The 20,413-nt window shown below is 45.6% G+C and overlaps 1 protein-coding gene across 2 annotated transcripts in view; it reads left to right on the top strand.

Annotated features, from left to right (window-relative positions):
* The window catches only part of GPD1L (glycerol-3-phosphate dehydrogenase 1 like), a 59,576-nt gene extending 43,529 nt beyond the window's left edge, over nucleotides 1-16,047 (top strand). For both annotated transcript variants that reach the window (XM_023620802.2, XM_070238066.1), the window contains exons 6-8: nucleotides 5,797-6,030; nucleotides 6,331-6,437; nucleotides 12,993-16,047. In XM_023620802.2, the coding sequence (XP_023476570.2) occupies nucleotides 5,797-6,030; nucleotides 6,331-6,437; nucleotides 12,993-13,089 (438 nt within the window). In that variant the 3' untranslated portion in view covers nucleotides 13,090-16,047. The remainder of the gene's footprint in view (nucleotides 1-5,796; nucleotides 6,031-6,330; nucleotides 6,438-12,992) is intronic.
* Nucleotides 16,048-20,413: the final 4,366 nt, after the last annotated feature.

Here is a 20,413-nt window from a genome sequence, read left to right as displayed (position 1 = left end):
CATACCTAGCTGCAAGGGAGGTAGGGAAATAGTTGTTGTTTTTTTTTCCTGCGTTACCACATACTTGCATGAAAATCAGGGACTCTATGGCTCTGGAAGAAGAGGAGAGTAGATTGGGGGTAAACCCATCACCTGTGGCCCAGGTGCATGGCGCTGCTTTGTATGGCTGTTCTGTAGCCAGGTTCACCCTCTGTCAATTGCTGGGCATGTAGGTGTCCTCGGCGGCTTTGGCTGTGATAAACCATACTGTGATGCACAGCCTTGTGCCTAGTCTCTAGCCAGGGCCACTGCTAGATGTGGCTATTTGTATTACATTCAAATTAATTAAAACTTTAAAAAAAATAAAAATTCAGTGTCCAAGTCACAGTAGCCCCATTTCCAAGTCACAGTAGCCCCATTTCAAAGGCTCAGTAGCTACGTGAGTCTTTAGTGACTCAGTGGCTAGTAGCTTCTCTATTGCATGACCACATAGAAAACATTTACATCATTGCAGAAACTTCTCCTGGGTGACGCTGTTCTTGCTAAGGCGGCTTCTTAGCCAAGTGCACGGCCCGCTGGGCCAGGTGTGGGCTCGAGCTCGGCCCTCCTGGATGTCTCCACCAAGCTGCTTTCTACAGGGCCCGGCCTGGAAGCCGCCGTGGTCCTTCGCCTGCAGTAAGCCTGCACTCTGAGGGCGCTTTCCTCTTAGGTCAAATCCGCTAGGAGCTGGCCTCAGGAAGAGTCCCATGGGTTGGTGGGCTTACAGAAAGTCGTGATATGGTCGCGGTTTCTTCCCAGGTGGTGAGAGTGTCTGCATAACCTGCAGGCGGCATGGGCTGCTGATCCAGTTTGATATTCTTTTTGTGGGAGTGGGAGGGACTGAATCCCATCCAACCCGCCCCGATTCAGAATCGCAAAGATGGCACTTTGGGTGGCTGATTGCCTCTGAGTGTTGCCATAACGCAGGAAATGGGGAAGGGCTTAAGCACATCTTCCGAAAATCGTAGATATTTTTAGCTCCAGAATAGTTTAAAGCAGATTTAAATGCACAGTGGATAATGATAACTTTCACAGCTGAGCCATCTCAGAGGACATCTGCTCGCATGCTATTCAAACTCGAGCTGACTGGCTCAGTGTGTTTATTTTTCTTTTGACAGTGATAAGTGGAGGGAGAGAGTGAGGATTTCAAGATCCATCATAAGACGATTAAACTGGATTGGGGCCCAGCGTCCCTAGAAGAGAGAAGTTTACCCTGCAGTGGCCCCCTGCTCCCTCCGGTGGGAGGTTAGATGTCTGGTAGAAACCGTGAGGTTGTTCTGACCTGTGTGCCCTGCGAGGAAGTGGCCGAGAGGGCGCTGAAGCCCCCAGGTCATGGATCTCCTTCTCTGCCTTTTCTCTGACTGCAGAGACACGAAGGTCAGAAGCACTGCTTTGGGGCTCAGGGCTCATCCATACAGCTTCTGCTTGGATGCTCCCAGTGACTGAGAGCTCACTCCTTTGCCTCTAAGTCTTTTCAGTTGAGTGGGGTCAGCTCGTGCTGTTAGAAAGTTCTCATCTTGACTCTGAGGTGGCCCCTCTCCGCCTTTTACTCGCCGGCTCAAGAGCAGCATGGTGGGATCTCCTCCCTGGAGAGGACTCCGGAGCCAGGCCGCCGGGGTTGAAACACGGCTCTGCAGGTCCTGACTCTGCCGCCTTGAGCAAGCTACTTGTCCTATGTGTCTGAGTTTCCTCGCCTCTCACTGTGCATAGTAACAGGACTTGCCGTGTAGGAATGCGGGGGAGATTAAATGAGTTAATGATTTATGAGGCTCTTAGAACTGTTCGATAAGGTTAACTGTTGTTGTTATTTTTATTATTTTTCCCCATCAATTTGTTCTCCTCCTCAGCCTACCCTTTTTGCCATGTGGGCCAGGGTCCTCTGTTCAGGGTTCAGGGTTCAGGATGATCTCTGACCCGGGGAGAGGTGGGGTAGCCAGGCTCCTACTGTGGGAGCAGCAAGGCATGGGGGACAGAGAGGAGCTTGCAGCCAAGAGTCAGGTCCTGGGAGCCTGTGCCGACTGCCTCCATCACCAACGAGGTGTTCTCCGCAAGCCACTGCACCTCTCTGAGGCCCCCAGGAGGAGAGGTACACGCTTGCCTGCGTTGTCACGAGAATTCCAATGAGACGGTGGGTGCAGGGGGCCTGGGGTGGCTCCCTGTAGCCACTTAGTAAGCAATCCCTCCCCCGCCTCTGTCTAGGAGCCCTTGTTGAACGGAAGTCCCTGCTGTCTCCCACTGAGTCTGTAGGCAGTTACTGGGGTTGGTTTGTCAAGTAACTTCCAGAATGGGTCACATCGTGATGAAGAACACAGTCCAGGAGGCATCAGAGAGCAATTTCAGCAATCTAACCATTTGGATCCTAGGCCTCCATACATTGCCATGGTAACTTCGATAAAACCATTTGATGGGTTCACCCAGCAGCTGGCCTCATGGCCTCTGTGGTCTGTCCCCCTGCATGTCTTCGGGTGTCACTCTGTTGCCCCAGTACTGTCCCGCTGCCTGCAGCCCCAGGGCAGCCCACAACTGCACCAGCTTCCCAGGACAAATGTGACCACCAGAAGGGCCTTGAAGAATCTTGTCCAACCCCTGAATTTTAGACCTGAGGCAAAGAAGTTCCAGAGAGGTAGAGTAATTGTTCCAAGGTGACACAGCAATGAGGCAAAATAAGAACCAGAGGCCCTCTGCATATCAGTGCTTGTGCCCCTTGGATCTCCCCATGGCTTCCGTGCCAGGAGGGGTGCCTGGGCCCGGATGGACCGAGCCTTGGGTGTTCTTATGGTCCCTGGCACCTAGTCTCTGCCCAGCGCCCTATCTAAAAGAGCTGGGTATTCCATCCTGGCTTGGCGGCTCATCCCCTCTGGAGCAGAGCTGTAGAACCAGAGTCCGCCCCCCGCCCCCAGCATCTCTCCAGGCTCCTTCACACTGCCTCTCCCCTCTTCTCTTCCCACGGCACCGCCACACACTAAGTGCGCCAGCCAGGAACTGCCTCCTGCCTCCCTCACGCGCACACGCAGCAGGTAGCTGGGGGTGGGTGTTTGCTGTCAGGGGGCTGATGACACCTACAGTTTGCATCGTCTGTGTGGTGGGAAGGGGTTGGCACGCTCTTGCAGGTACAAGCAGAAGTTAGTACCTTATGAAAACTTAGGCTCCCTGCTCCGGCTGTTGATCCAGAATACCTGAGTCGTCCTCAGCTCTCCCTGCAGCTGTGGGCACAGGGTCTACACAGAGTCTGGCCTTCGGAGGGGAAATTGATGGCCTTGGGAGCCACGTCATTGGTCTGTTAGAGCGGTTAGCCTCATGGAGAGACCATCGAAAGCACAGGAATGCCGGGAATTTGTCTAAAACCTGCGTGTGTTCGTGTTAGCTTTCGGATCAGATTTAGAGCATTTTTTACTTTTTCCTTGTATTCATGGCAGTGAGAGGAATAGGCAGCAACCAAAGGAAGCTCAGTATTCCCCTGAGGAAGAGAAGAGGATGCGGGTGGGGCCTTTGTGCTCTGATCCCTCGTTCTCCAGTCCCCTTCATTCACCCTGGACGCCGGGAGGGAGGGTCCTGTTCTGTTGTCTGTTGGAAACAGACAAAAGCTTCAGGAGGCTCATGGCCTCTTTTCATCTCAAGCAGCTTCATGGCTTCGGTGTCCCTGTAGCCGTGTCTAAGTGGCCAGATCTGTCTCTCAGGGTGAGCCTGGCGGCATCAGTGCTGTGTTTGATGTATTTTATCAAAACCTGCTTATCAACCAAAGAAGGCATTTTTCTTCCCCAGTTCATTCTGTTTTTCACCTCATCCCTCAGATTTTATAGGCCTGATGTTTTATGAACTGTTCTGTCCCTCATTAATGAAACTTTATTGGGGGAAGGGGAGAAAAAACCTTATTTTAACTTATTTTCCATTTGTTGCCAATTAGCTTCACGTTTTAAGATCTGTCAAGGCACAAATCCACAATCCAGGTGTTATGGAAAAATGCTAGTTCGGTTAGACAGAGTCAGAACACTTGCATTTTTCCTGGCATCAAGTCTTCTTTGTGAAGGAGCTGGTAAAGCAGAGACAGCCAGGAACCTGGGGCCACAAGTGACATCCCAAATGACTGCCATCTGTGCTGCCATGCAGGCATTACTTGTCATATGTGGTTATCTGATTTTACCTGAGATCGAGGTCCGGTCATATGCCACCTCCTCTGTGCAGCCTTCCTTGCTTTGAAATGAAGCTTGTGGCTTCCACCATTTCTCAGCACACTCTTCCTTGTGTCTTGTAATGTGCTTTGTTGTGTCTCCTCTCACAAATCAATTGTCAACTCCTTGAGGACAAGCTGTGTGTCTAATTCTGTCTTTGCACCTCCTCCCTGGGGGCACCCTCAGCCCCCACCTCACCACCCCTCCCCTACCCCGCCCGTCCTGCCCTGTCCCTCCAGGGCCCATTGCAGGGCGTCCCACACAGTGTTTGCTCAGTACACATGGGTTGAAATGGAAATCAGATTTTCAGTCCCTCTTACAGAATATCACTTTCTGCTGAGCATACAGTGATTTGCACATTTGTTTTATTTTCCTATTAGGTCAGGAGTTGGAAAACTTTTTCTGCAAGGGTCAGGTAGAAAATGTTGTGGGCCTTGTGGACCCTGTGGCCTCTGTCGCCACTATTCGGATTTGCTGTTGCAGCACAAAGGCAACCCCCAGGCAAGAGGTACATGGGCCGGGTGCCTGGGTCCCAATACAACGTGATTCACAAAAACAGGCCGTTGGGCCTTAGACTGCTGACCCCTGGGCCACATCATCAGCTTCTGCAGAGGCAGGTCTGGTTCAGTCTGCCTCGTGTCAGCAGAGTGCCATGCAAACAGCAGGTGCTCCATAAATGCTGGTTTAGGGTTTAAATGAAACGAAAGGCTGGAACTTGAGTTGCGCATACGCAGATGTCGTGACCCAGCAATTCCACTCCCGACAGAAATGCCTGCACGTGGTCACCAAGGATATGTACCAGAGTGTCCATAGCAGCACCACTTGTAATGGCCCCAAGCTGGAATCTATCCCCATGCCAGTCAACGGAGAATGGATAAAGAAATTGCTCCCTGTTCACATAGTGGAATACAATGCAGCATTGAAAATAAATGTGCTGTATGTAAAAATATGGCTGAGTCTCACAAACATGATGTCAAATTGAGACCAAGAAGTCGGACACAAAAGATGACACACTATAGGATTTTATTCACATAAAGTGTAAACACAGGTGAAGCAAATCTGTGCTGTTAGAAGTCGGGAGAGTGGTTCCCTTTGGAGGGGGTGGTGACTGGAAGGAGGTCGGAGCGGGGCTTTCTGGGGCACTGGTTATGTTCTGTTTCTTGATCAGGGTACCGGTTACATGAGTGTGTTCAGTTTGTGACATTTCATCAAGCTGTCCACTTATGATTGGTATACTTTTCTGTATAAATGTTATAGATGAATAAAGCATTTGATTTAATTTTTTATTTTTAAAAGCAGTTTGTCCAAACAGTATTTAACTGGAGACCACTACCAACCTTCTAATTTTCTCACTGATGCTACTCAACTGCTGCCTCCTGCTGACCCCACATCTGGGCTCTTTGTCCTGTAAACGGGCACATAGAAGCCTGGTCCCTTCTTTCATCTCTCCCACTCACGGTACAAGAGCAGACCCCAGACATGTGCAGGAACCAGTGGAGTGAGTTGAGGGTGGAGCCAGTGGTCCCTGCCTCGGTCTCCCCCCACCTTCCCGACATCCTTATCTGGAGCGGGTGTGTGACCTGTCTTGGCTTCCTTGTCTGCTCCGCAGAACATCGTAGCGGTGGGAGCCGGGTTCTGTGACGGCCTCCACTGTGGAGACAACACCAAAGCTGCCGTCATCCGCCTGGGGCTCATGGAAATGATCGCCTTCGCAAGGATCTTCTGCAAGGGCCACGTGTCCACGGCCACCTTCCTGGAGAGCTGTGGCGTGGCCGACCTGATCACCACCTGCTACGGAGGCCGGAACCGCAGGGTGGCCGAGGCATTTGCCAGAACTGGAAAGGTAGTCCCTGGCCTGCCCTCCCCATCCCCTCCTCCTCACGTGAGACTCCTGGGCTGGGGTGGGCTACAGCCCAGGGGAGATGGAGCCCAGGCGAGATGGAGGCCAGCATTCCTTGTTCCGGGTAGTGTTTACCTGCCAGCTTTCACTTAAAAGTACTTAAGTCTTACATCCTTGATCTTGAACGTCTTTATCTTTCCTTGGCTTGCTGCAGAGGATTATGGCTCCCCTCCCCCACTCTCCTCTCTAAATAAGTTGTTCTCTGGTGTTTATGGTAGATTTTTTTCATCCTTTGTTTTTAAGACCATTGAAGAATTGGAGAAGGAGATGCTGAACGGGCAGAAGCTCCAAGGACCTCAGACTTCTGCTGAAGTGTACCGCATCCTCAAACAGAAGGGGCTGCTCGACAAGTAAGTCTCCCCATTGTCCATGGACCAGAGAGACGGTCATCCTCCCAGTCCTATCGTGACGCCAGCCCAGTGCACACGAGCACAACTTTTGACAAGCGTGTGCAAGACTTTACTGGATTAGTTTTGTCCCTTGTGTGATGTGAACATCTACGGCAGGAAACATTTACTTACCCTGAAAATGAGCATTTATACAAAACACAAAACCAGGCTCGACCACAGTGGGAAGAGCTCAATTCTATAAAGCATGTTACAAAACATGAAGTTTGAGATCCTGGTTTGTTCTGCAAGGGTGTTTGGTAAAAGCTACATAGCATAAGTTTTAAATGAAAAAAAGATGTAGTCTTGTTAATGTCAAACAGTTCAGAAAAGAAGGAAGGCCAAATCACCCCAGAATGCTGCTCCCGGAAGTGAGCGTGCTGAGGATTGGTGAGCAGCGTTGCAGTCCCTCCGTCGTGTGGACGGGTGGGTGGGTGCATCCAGCCTCCACTGCCCTTCCAGGCTGGTCGTGTGTTACAGGTGGGCTTGGTCAGGTCGATTTGCTGCGTGATGGTGGAGGAAGCCCTGAAGCAGCACAAAAACTACCCAGCTTCTCGGAGGCTGCTCCTGGGCCCCACCTGCCCCACAGCCCTTTATTTGGTCGATTTGCCAAGCGTTGCTGCATAATCGTGATGACAAGTACCCCACCTAGTGAATGCGTGTGCAGTGTAACCCGTGTGTGCTGTACTGTCCGGTAATGCTCTTTGGGAGAGGGAGAATTTGGTTGCCTCGGAGAGGAGGGAGCCGGGCAGCTGAATTGGTGCTGCCCGTGTGGCCAATCCAGAGCGTGCACTTCCCTCCGAGCTGGGAGGTGGGTGAGCATGGCATCTGCTGGGCTTTCTGCTTGCGTGTCCTTCATCCTCTGCAGGTCAGTCCGGATGTCTGCTGGTCCCAACCATGCGTCTTTGCCTCACCCTGCGCCCAACTTTCCTCCTCCTTGTCCCTGGTGTAGATTGATCAGCCGTCGCATTCCATATTGAAAGTCGAAGATGAGGGTGGACGGGCACTTGTCTTCCTTCTTTAATTTGCATTTTATTTTTCCGAAATGGCTTTTGAAACCAGCCAGGCAGAGACGGAAGTCATAAACAAGCCTCCAGAGGAGGAGAATTGCCTTTAAATCGTGACCGAAAGCAAAACACCTCTGACATGCATGGTTTTCCCCGTGTGCTTACCAGCAGACAGTGATGTGTCTGTGTGTGGTTGGTGTACTTGAATGACAGCAAGTCGTCATCAGGAATTTTAAAAAGTCTTAAAAAAATACCTGAGTGTTTGGCGGTGGTGAGTATCTCCTGAGCACAGTTTTAAAGTGGCATCTGTGTGCTCCCAAGGCGTGCCTTAGATAGCATTCTAGGAATTGACCAGTTGACTAGATGTTAGTCTGTATTCATCATTTCACTCCAGGAGGACAGGGGCTGGAACTGGCGTTCTGGGCTCAGCACCTGCCCGTTTTCACAAGCAGCTGTAATCAAGCAAGAGAAACGGTTCTGAGCAGACGCCTCTCCTCAGTCATCTTGCATTTTCTTTCTTCCGGTTAGAAATTGAACAGGCTGTGCCTCTGCTTAACGAGGTCCCTGCCAGGTGGGAGGGGCACCACCCTTCTCCCAGGCTGGAGCGTGGATTCCCGTAGGACGCGCCCTTCCGCTCGCCTGCTCCCGAAGCTGCACAGGCAGAGCTGAGTTCTCCGTTCTCCCTTTCCACCACCTCATACCTGGATTTTCTTCTGTTTCATTCTAGCCATCACTCCTCTGGTCTTCCTCTATTTCCTTCTCCCCTCCCTTCCCTTCTCCATTGCTATAGAAGGAGCAGTGCACAGGAGGGCAGATTTAAGGCCACCTTGTAGCTCACTAGCCGCGTGGTCTTGGGCAGGTCCTATTTTAATCTGCTCTATGCTCTAGTCTCTTTATGCACAAAAATCAAACTGTAGACCAGGTGATTGCCGTGGTCCCTTTGACCTCGACTATTGTAACTCAGAGGCCTCCTGCTCCGACAGAATGAGGTCCTCAGTCCTTTGGTTGGCATTGAGGCAGCCCTCCCAATCCGGTACTAACTTCACTTCCCACCAGCACGTCCTGTTACCCCTGCAACACCTTCTTTAGTTGAAGTGGACTTCCCTTTGCCCCAGCACCTCCTTCTCACCCTGAGTGCCTCCGTCCTCCTGCTGTTTGCCTGGACCCTCCCGACATGCATCTCAACCCTCATCACCGTGAGGGGAGCCGGGTCTGTCCTCAGAGAAGCCTCCTTTCATCTCCTCCAGCCACAGAGAACTTTCCCTGCTTGGAACTTATTGTTCAGACCAGCGGTCAGCCAACTTTTTCTGTAAAGAACCACATATTAATCTTTGCAGGCCACGTACAGGTCTCTGTCGTATAGTCGTCTTCTTTTTCTCCTTTTATAGCCCTTTGAAAATATGAAAATCATTCTTAGCTCACATGCAGTACAGAAACAGGTCACGGGCCAGAGCTGCTTCTCAGGCTGTGGTTTGCGGACCCCGGGTTTAGACAACATTGCTGCTCACGTGCTGTGGACTTATTACGTAAACATATAGTTTTACTTTAATCTCCATATTTGGAGATGGGAAGCATGTACTTTTGGCAAAAAAAAATTTCAAATTATACAGAAAGTCGCAGAGTGAAGAGTGAGTCTTGACCGCCACCCCAAACACAGGCAGCTCTCAGGGTTCAGTGACCCTTTCCCCCGAGCCTTGTCGTTTGTGTAATGAGTCCTGTGCTCCACGTTCGCCTCTGCCCCTCGCTTTTCTTCACTTTAGGATATGTTTGAAGATCATTCCACACCTGCTCCTAGAGATCTCATTCTTTTTTTAATAGAGGTAGAATTGACACATAACATTATATTAGCTTCAGGTGCACGTCTTTGTGACTTGGTATTTGTACAGCAAAATGATCACCACAGTAAGTTTAGTGACCTTTCATCACCCTACATAGTTATATTTTTTTTCTTGGGATGGGAACTTTTAGATCTTTCTTAGCAACTTTCAAATAGGCAATACAGTATTATTAATTATAGTCACCATGCCGTACATCACATCCCCATGACTTATTCGTTTTATAGCTGGAAGTTTGTCCCTTTTGACCCCCTTCATCCATTTCACCCACCCCCTGGCCCTTGGCAATCACCGATCTGTTCTCTGTATCTATGAGTTCAGGATTTTTTATTATTGTTTTTTGGGGTTTTTTTTAGATTCCACACATAGGGAGGACCTCTCATTCTTTAATAGCTGCAGAACATTCCACTTTATGGGAGAACCACAGTTTATTTAACCAATCTCCTCTTGATAGATATTAACTTTGTATGGGGTTTTGTGCTCTTATAAAATTTCTTGGGGCTGGCGCAGTGGCACAGTAGTTAAGTGCGCACATTCCGCTTCGAAGGCCCAGGGTTTGCTGGTTCGGATCCCGGGTGTGGACCTACACACCACTTATCAAGCCATGCTGTGGCAAACATTCCACATATAAAGTAGAGGAAGATGGGCACGGATGTTAGCTCAGGGCCAGTCTTACTCAGCAAAAAGAGGAGAATTGGCAGCAGATGTTAGCTCAGGGCCAATCTTCCTCAAAAAAAACCAATGTGCTTTATTAGATTTCCATATACATGTGTCTTTATGAGAATGTGTGAGTATAAGTATTTGTATTACTTTGCTAAAGCTGCCATAATGAGAATACCACAGACTGAGTGGCTTGCACAACAGAAATTTATTTCTCATAGTTCTGGAGGCTGGAAGTCTAAGATCAAGGTGTTGGCAGGCTTGACTTCTGAGGCCTCTCTCCTTGGCTTGTAAATGGTGGTCTTCTCCCTGGTTTAGGGCGCCGCCCCCCCCCCCCCCGCCCAATGACCTCATTTTAACTTAATCATCTCCTTCAGGGCCCTATTTCCAAATGCAGTCCATTCTGAGGTCCTAGGGGTGAGGACTTGATCGTAGGGATTGGGTGTGTGGGACCCAATTCAGCCCATACAGCGTTGGAAGCTCCTTGAGGCCTGGGGCCTTGTTTGTAACACTGCACATCCCTGCGCCTCGGTGAGGCCTGAGACATCTTAAGTCCTTAGTGTCCATTAGTGGGATGATTCATTGATTGGTTTATGTCAATATTTTTCTGTGAAATATGTTTTTTGTCCTCCTTTCACCTCTAATCTTATTTAGAGAGTTCCCCAAACTGATCTGATTGGCCTTGTGGCATTTTATATTATAGAAAATAGCATTTAGATGGGCAGTATAGCTTAGTGGTGGGTGTTGGCTCCAGAGTCAGAAACTATGCCTTAGTTTCCTCATCTGTAGCATGGGGATAATATTATCTACCTCATAGGGTGGTTGTGAGGGTTAAACAAGTTACTTGTCCATAGAAATCACTCCTTTCCCTCACACTCCATATCTCTTCTTAACATCTTATCTACAGAATACATTTTGGAAATGCTGGTCATGAAATTTGGGAGTACTTTTGGCTGTGAGAACAATGCCCAGTTAAAAATGCCTTGAACAATAGGGTTATTTTTCTCTCAGAACAAGGAGTCTGGAGGTAGACATTATTGATGTTGTCTCAATGCCTCTGGGTTAGAATCTCAGTGATCCTGTTACCCTCCCTCAAAGCCGCAAGATGGCTGCAGCAGCTCCAGGCATCACAGAGTCACACTGTTGCACTCAGCAGCAGGGAGCAAGAGCAGTCTGAGGTAGCAGATTTTTTCTCCATTGCTTTTCAAGAGAGAGATATCTTCCCTAGAAACCTCAGCAGATATATTATGTCTTGCTGGCCAGAACTTGCTTACTTGGCTAATTCTGTGTGAAAGAAAGGCTGGAAAAGTGAACATTAGGCCATTTCCAACTTTGGTAAGGAGAGAACGGGGTTGAGAATGGCTTTGGTTGGCCACTCATCACCTGCCACCCTGCTTTGGGGACACACAAGTTGTTCTCATCTTAGGAACAGGAAAACTAAGCCATGGAAGGACAAGGCAAGGGGCTGAAATCTCCAGACTGTAACTCCCATTCACAAGAATTCATTCAACAAATACTCACTGAGCACCTGCTCCTTGCTGTGCCCTGTGCCTGGCCCCAGGGATGCAGAGGTGAACAAAACAGACTTGGATCCTGTCCTCCCAGAGCGTGCAGTCCAGGACCCAAGGCCATCAGGTGGCTGCAGTTATTAGCTCTCATTTATGGCTCACCCGCCATATGCCAGGCGTTGTACTGTCTACTTTACGTGTAAGTCAGTTAATATAACGGTCCCGAGCCACCAGCCCCATTTCTCAGATGCGCAAACAGGGTCAGAGGGCTGGTGAAACCTGCCCAGAGTTCATAGGCTGTGGAGTCAGATTTGACTGTCTACCTCACTCCAGAAAATAACCAAACATTCTGTACCTTAAAAAACCCACAGTGAGGGGCTGGCCCCGTGGCCGAGCGGTTAAGTTCGCATGCTCCGCTGCAGGCGGCCCAGTGTTTCGTTGGTTCGAATCCTGGGCGCGGACATGACACTGCTCATCAAACCACGCTGAGGCAGCGTCCCACATGCCACAACTAGAAGGACCCACAACAAAGAATATACAACTATGTACCGGGGGACTTTGGGGAGAAAAAGGAAAAAATAAAATCTTTAAAAAAAAAAAAAAAACCCACAGTGATAGGCTATCATAAAGACATATGGCCTTCCAGTACTGCTTGCTAGTCTTAAATTAAGTTGTCATTATAGGATTCTAACTAGATAATTTTCAGAATGACCTTTAAGAGTCTTGATTCTGTCAAGTTCACTTTGGGCTGTGCGTGTGTGTGTGCACATGTGTGTGTAAATGCCTGATTGAAATTAACTTAGTTATTTCCTTAGTGATTCCTGCCAGAAAAAAAAATACTTGCTGAGCCAGCTGTACCTTGGGATGATATTGTCTTTTCTTCCAGTGAACTATTAGCCCACTCCTTCGTACCCTCATCCAGTTCAAACTTTCATTTATACCCGTGTTCATATCTTAGAAGAAAAGGCAAAATAAATCCAGCTTCCAACATGAAATCGGTGCTTGGCTAATTGTGGGTCCACCTCGGTTCTTGCAGGAGTGTCCCAGGCCTGCATTATTTATGTGATGTGTGGGCTGCCTCATCTTCATCCTTGAATGCTCCTTTTTGTAAAAGGGAGAACAATACCTCCTTGCAGTTTAAAATTTATTCTCCAATCTTTTCAAATAGTGACAAACTTAGACTCATTCCAGATTTGACCAAGAGCCTGAGCCACAACCCTTTATACAAATGACCACAGCTTACCCTGTCAGGGTTATCCTGTGACTTGTTTGTACACAGTGCACTGCCAACGATCAGGCAGAGGATGGTTTCGGTTGTACCAAGATCTTACAGCCGCATTGCAGAGGTTCTCTGCAGACCAAATAATAAAGGGATGCAAAAGATGGTCCCTTTGTTTTCCAAAAGTAGCATGCTGATCTGCAATCTGTTAGGCAAGACAGAAAAACTAACTTGTTCTGTGTGGTAAACCAGATGGCTGAACTTGTCTTTTCACATTTCCCCCCATCTAGGTTTCCCTTGTTTACTGCAGTGTACCAGATCTGCTATGAAGGCAAACCCATCCAGGAGATGTTGCTGTGTCTCCAAAGCCATCCGGAGCATAGATAAAGCGAATCAGGCAACATGTCGGGGAAAGTGCTGCTTTTCCAATCAGTCTTTTGGGTTCAAATGGAAACCGGGACTGTGGCAACAAGATGTTTGCTTGACTATGATCCCATCATGGATGTGTATGAATTTTTACAGGTTCGTTTTTGAATTGCTAGAAGCAGTTCATTGGCTAAAATGTACTGGTCAACAACAAGACACGTCTGTGGATGTGTGAGTGTGTGTTCATTGCTCGTTCTGTGGATGTTTCTATGAACCAAAATTAAAGGTCCATTTTAAAAATTACTTTTGAAATTTTCCCCCTGCAGTATCTTATAAGATTGGAACTATCTCAGCTAAACTTTTTGGATCTAATTCATATGTATTTGAGTGAAGGAATTTTTTTTCTCATTCTTTTGATGTTAAAATTTAACCAGCGTTAACATGGTAGAGTGGAGGAGCGAGTGTGTTCAACGATCAACATACTGTAACTTTTAAACACTATCTCAAAGCCAGCATAATTAACTTCTTCGATTGTGGATTGATCTTTTTTTTTTAACAATTAGATATTTTTAATTGGTGGTCTACTTATGTATCTTCCTCTCACTGCAGTTTTCTGCATTTTTAGCCTCTTTTATCTTCATTAGCTGCCAGAATGTGCTTTCACAGAGGCCCAGGATTGGCAGAAGACAGAAAGCTAAACTGGGATTTTCCTGCTGTGACTGACACATTCTTCTGATTAATGACACTTGTATGATGCTTTCTGTTAGGTAGTACTTTTGTGCAAACATTTCCTTTAAGCCTCATGGATGCCCTGAGAGTGGGCTGCTATTATTCCTCTTTATAGATGCAGTCACTGTGCCTGGTGACCTGGCGAGTAGGGGCAGAGCCAAGAATCAAGTCCAGTGCACTTCCACCCCACCAAGGTGCCAGAACCTTCTAAAACGTCACTGGGCTGATTTGACCTCCAGCTAATTGGTTGTGGCACTTGCCATATGCGGCCTTTCCTGAGGCCATAGGAGGGCTTCCTGCAGCTGAGATTTGTGTGGGTCGTTGTCTGGACAGATGCCACTCCAAGTGTGGTCCTCGCTCCATCAGCTTCATTGGGAGTCTCTTAGAAATGTACCTTCCCAGGTCCCACCCCAGATCTCTGAACTGGGGTATGGGATCCATGCTTTAACATGCCTTTTGTGTGTTTCTGATGCTCACTACAATTTCAGAACCACTACTTGAGAAAATTTTTTTCAGATTGGCATTTTTCCAACCATGTTCCATAGGAAATGAGTATCCTGGGATCCAGTGGGTGTTCCCGGTGTTCCCTGGCAAGGTCAAGTGGGTTTGGGAAAAGCTTTGTCTGTACACCGCTCTTGAAGGTATAGAATGTATGTCAGTGGAGCCTGTTTATTTAACCCAGCAAGTCCCAAACACATTAGGTTATGGAGATTTTTTTGGCAAGGAAAGTTTCCAGGGAACACTGTTCTAGGCTGAGATGACCTTGGGACAGCTCAAGTATATCCTTCACTCCTGGCAAGAAATTAGGGTGAATAACTAACCACCTGTGGTATTGTTGGTTCTGAACTTTTACAGTTCAGGTCTGCCATGAATCTTTGATGAAGCTTTAAGGTGACACTGTCAGGTGTAACCAAGTAGATGTCAACCTCGCTGAAACGCACATTATGTGGAATAAGTGCTTTTAATTCTAGAATTAGAATTGGAATTACTGTATCTTCTTAAATAAGATTGGTTTCAGGATAGCATTACAGTTACGTTGCATAGCACTTGATAACTGTTAAGGGAACCTATGAATGTCACTTATATATTCATGGATTTTCAATCACTTTGTGAGATTCTGACCTTTTTTATTTTCTGGTTTGGGACTTTTTTTTCCTTCTATATCTGAAATCACTGTAGAATAGATTTTTGTGGGAATTTTAAAAACTCTATCCAGAACATTTTGGGGGGGCATTTTCAATCCCCATACACAGAGGTATATTGAAAGCACACGAAGTGGCTCTGAGTTCTGTTGATTTTAGTGCCACTGTTAAGCTAATCAACTTTTGATTGTCTCATGATTAATCTTTTTTAAAGTTTGTATATAGGTAAAAAAGTGTTAATTTTTAAGATACATAAAGGGCTGTAAGCTAATTGTGGTGTCTATTAAGTAGGATAATTAGATGTGCGGATTTAGGATTTTGTCTTTTGTATATTCTCATCTTCATCCAGCTTCCTACTCTGGGTTTTGTACTTGAGTGTTTTTTCTTTACAAACCCTCTCTTTGTCAAGTCCACTCTAACGTCTGCTGAGTGTACCTCTTGAACATACTTATAATATTCTGCACATTATGGAAAAAGGCAAATTTTGTAAGTGTATGCTCTGCTAACTGTAGATATTTATTACCCTATGAGTTATCTATTTTTGTAACCACCTGTGGTCCATCATTTAATTCACGTTTCTTACTATTATGGTAATAGGGAGAGAGACGTCTAGAAGAGAAGCTTAATTTGTATGATTTTAGCCAATCTGTGAATGTAAAAACTACACTGTTGCCTTGCTCTAACCCAGACTACTACAATGTGGAACAAATATCTATCTTGAAATCCATCCTAGCAGTTAGAGTTGAGCTAAACTCCTTCTGGCTTTTCACTGAAGTCTTAACTATAACATGGCCCCATGGCATCGGCCCAAGGACAGGTGAGGTGCCAGCGCACAAAGGGATCTTTCCTTTTTCCACTAGTTCTCTTCTGAGAGCCTTTTACTTACATGTGTACTGTGTCTGTTTACAGATTGTAGGTGGATATAATTTAAAAGCTTGATTGAATAAACATGTAACCCCCTAAACCTGTGCTACCGATCCTATCTTTTTTTAAATCAGCTTAATTAGTAGTTTTATTTGTTTAAGTTAGCTCTTTTATTTTCCTCCTGAGTTGTGTTGCATTTACAACAATAAAAAGGCCATTTTTAAAAGAAAGGCTTCATCTCTGATCCCAGTCCTCAAACACATCTGTTTCCATTTGTCTGTGTTCCTTTTCATTGCTTTCTGATTTTTTTAATATGATTATCGTTGTAGGACGGAGGCCTTCCAGGTCCAGCTGGCCCGTGGACTAATGAGCTCCCCCACCTCAAAGGAAAGCTAGGAAAATATAACCTGTGTCGTTTTGTATATAAGGCTGACCTCACAAAAATGGGAGAGAAATCCCCAGGAGTCTGAAACAAGTAGGGGGCTGACAGGCGGGGTGGTAATGCCGGGAGGTGGCTCTGGGGCTGCCAGAGGAAAGAGGGGGAGTGCTTTCCGTTACCAAGGGTTTGAGTGTAAAGCTCACGAGGGAGCTAGAGCCCTGCAAGGGCTACGCTGTCGGGGGGAAAATGGGCTAAGAAGCCCACGTAGAGGCACAAACAAGGAAGCTTGGCTCTAGGTGGAGAAAAACGTCTCTTCTGAAAATTTGTAATCGTGAGTCCAGCACCACAAACAGGTTTTGGGTTTGAATTTTTATATCCAGGAAACCACAAGCAAAAAGTTAGCGTAAAAACTGGAACTTATGCCAGTAACACCAGTAGATAGTGGGAGAAGCAAATACAAAAACACTGCAGAAATCCCCTCTGGATCCAGGCTCCACAGACTTCCCATGTAAAAGGCCCCACTGAATATGCACTTAAAAAAATAAAATAGGGGCCGGCCTGGTGGCAGAGCGGTTAAGTTCGCATGTTCCTCTTCGGCTGCCCAGGGTTTGCGGGTTCGGATCCCGGGTGTGGACATGGCACCACTGTGCATGCCCGGCTGTGGCAGGCGTCCCACATATAAAGTAGAGGAAGATGGGCATGGATGTTAGCTCAGGGCCAGTCTTCCTCAGCAAAAAGAGGAGGATTGGCAGCAGTTAGCTCAGGGCTGATCTTCCTCAAAATAAATTAATTAATTAATTAAATTAAATAATTACAAAATATTCATTATAAGTGACAGGTAACAGATTTTTTTAAAAAGAAGAATGAGATGCCCAGAGTTTCAGATAATTAATTGAGCAATATGATAGATGCTTTAAAAGATTTTTAAAAATAAAGACATAAAAGGAAGATGTGAGTATTAAGGACAAATCACTGTGGGAAAAAAACTCCAACCAAGCAGACTTGAAAACCTATTAGAACATCTAGAAATGAATGTAATTTTAAATTATGTCATTGGGCAAATTAAAGAGTAGATTTGACAGAGCTGGAGATGGAATTGGCAAACTGGAAAATAGATCTGAAGACATTAACAGAAAGTAGCAAAGAAAATATTTGAGAACTTAAGAGGTGAGTAGAGGATAAGATTCAACAAACGTCTGATAGGAGTTCCAGAAGAGAGAAGAAGGAGGGGCAGTTATTTTTAAAAGGCTGACATTTGTCCAGAATTAATTGTATGCAATCAATTGTGTATTATTTTCCATAATATATTTCCATTAAAATTTTACCACATAATCTTTATAACTTTTTATGACTACATATAAACTAAGTCAATGGCAAACTTTTTTTTGAGGAAATATTGAATGAGGAATTTATAAGCATAATAATTCTACTTATTTACTGAAGTTAAGATTGATTGAAGCTACTGAAGCAAGCCATGCCACCTTTGTTAGGATGGGCGGTACAATACTGGGCCAGACGTGGTCCCAGCTCTTGCTTCCCCAGCTCGTTAAGTCACTTAACTCCTCCTTTGGAAGTTCATTTTCCTCATGGAAAGTGGGAATAATACGTATTCAGTCTAGCTCATAGGACTACTGTTAAGGTCAGTGAAAAAGCAGGAAATCAACATTTTTTTTTATTCCTTTGAGGAAGATTAGCCCTGAGCTAACATCTGACACCAATCCTCCTCTTTTTGCTGAGGAAGACTGGCCCTGAGCTAACATCCGTGCCCATCTTCCTCTACTTTACATGTGGGACGCCTACCACAGCATAGCAGGCCGAGTGATGCCATGTCTGCACGGGGGATCTGAACCAGCGAACCCTGGGCCGCCAAAGCGGAACATGTGCACTTAACCGCTGCACTACCGGGCTGGCCTGGAAATCAACATATTAAAGGAGAAAAATTATATTATTAGCTGCTTGTGGCAGAGACAGTGCTATGTGTTCACTAAATTATTTCAATTATTTCCTGAGATACACAAACTACGTGTGTCAGCCTCCCCAGCAGTGAGGTGACTGAGTTCTCACCAATGACATAAGGAAGAAAAACTGTGGCTTCCAGGGTCCACGTTCTGTTTGATTCTTCATTCTCTCTTCTGTGTGCTGATTGGATATCAATCTCCAGGAGGACCTGGAAGCCCCTATGTTGAAGCTGGTAGAGCCTCTCTGAGCCTGGATTCCTGCATGACGACGTGAAGAAAATTCCCCTACCCTCAGTCACATAGGTATAAAAAGAGTCGTTACCGTGTTATGCCACTGAGAATGAGGGCTTGTTACAGCAGCTAGCAAAACTTACCTTAAGATGTTACTAAGAAGATGTTTGAGGAGTTACAAGAGATGGAACTTGCAGAAATGTCAAGAGATTGGGGGAAGTTTATCCATTGGTCACTATAGCCTCATAATGTCTATTTTGGCATTCCTCGTTTGGATGTGGGAGGCCGTGTTGGAATGTGGGTGGGTGCACCTGCTGGTGTGTCTGTCTGTTCCTCTCCTCTCCAGGACTAACTCTGGCTAAGTCCAGACTTTGTGTATATAATTGTTCCTTGTTATCCAGAATTAATGTCAGTAAGTTCCAAGATTTATAACATGTTTTTCTTTAACACTAGAATGGCATTAAGATATCTTCCTCGTTTCAAAAGATTTTAATTAGAAATGTCAGATTATAGATAAGTCCACATGCCAGCTGTCATCTCTGAAAAACATGTCTGGCTGAAGCCAAAAGGAATGGCTCTTAAGCTCCCCCTCAAACACTAAGGAGTGAAACATCTCTGAATTTTACACATTGTGAGTGAAATAGAGCCGCTGGAAAAGTACCTTATCACGGAACTTAATGCACCCTGTAATTTGTCAAGTTGGTGTTATTTGACTTGTTGGAAATGCTTTTATGCTATGATACGTGTTATTTGCAATTCTTTTTAGTTCTTGCTCTTACTTATTTTTAAATGACTTTTGAATGGGTAACACAGTCACTTGGTTCAAACAGAAAGCCCATTTCCCAAGTAGCCACTGTTATTAGTTTCTAACATGCTCTTCTAGAATTTCGTTTTACATAACTATATCCATATTCTTATTCCCTTCCCCATTTTTCTACACAAAATAGAGCTTACCACACGCATTGTTCTGCATGTTGCTTTTTTTCACTTAATATTGTCTTGAAAGTCTTTCATATCAGTTGCTTTTTTTTCAACAATTGCGTTTTCTTAAACTTTTTACTTTGAAATAATTATAGATTCATAGGAAGATGCAAAGTTAGTACAGAGAGATCGAGTGTCCCCTTCACCCAATTTCCCCGAACCTAGTTTCCCAATGCCTAGTTTTTTAAATTGTAAGTTAAAATGATAGTAACAAAGCTCTTTTAGCACTAATCTAGTGCTTTGCATATGTAAATTTATTTAATCCTCAAAATTTATCATCTCCATATACAGATGGGGACACTAAGGTACGAAGAGGTTAAAGAACTTGCCCAAATCCCAGGGACAGTAATTGATAAAGCCAGGATTTGAACTCAGGAAATTTGGCCTAAGAGTCTGTGTTCTTAACTTTTAGACTACATTGCTTCCTTTGAGTAATGGCTGTTTATCGTTGAGCGAAATCAGTGACTGGAAGGGTAGACGGTGCAGTTACTCCTAACAGTTTTTTCTGCAAACGTGCATACAAGTACTATGTTCAAGCATGTATTATATTTTAAAACAGAATACTGTTCTAAAACTTTTTTTTATAGTGTTAATACTGAAGAACTTTCATATCCACACATATGGATCTCTCACATCCTTTTAAATATCTGCATCACATTTTGTTACATGACACTTCTATAATTTATTCTCGGTGAGTATTTAGGTTGTTTCCTGTATTTCCCTTATTACAATAATTGCTGCAGGGAACATCTTTGCACATGCGTCTTTGCTCACTTATATGAGCAAATCTAGAAGATAAAATCGTAGAAGTGGAATTGCTGGCTCAAAGGGATGTGTGTTCTATATTTTAAAAGACACCACCAAATTAGCCTGCAAGAGGCTGCCTGCAATGTACGTTTCTGACCTCACTTTTTTTTCCTGGTTACTTTTATAACCTCTGAGGGATTCCTTTATAATAGAGACCCAAATCAAAACCAATAAATCCAAGATATGTGCAACTTTGTATTTATGAAGAATTTAGAAGTCTCTCCTCCCAGTTGCACTGTAGGAAGTAAAATTTT

Source organism: Equus caballus, chromosome 16 (genome assembly GCF_041296265.1).
Source record: "Equus caballus isolate H_3958 breed thoroughbred chromosome 16, TB-T2T, whole genome shotgun sequence".
Lineage (NCBI taxonomy): Eukaryota > Metazoa > Chordata > Mammalia > Perissodactyla > Equidae > Equus > Equus caballus.
This window is presented reverse-complemented; position numbering and strand designations above follow the sequence as displayed.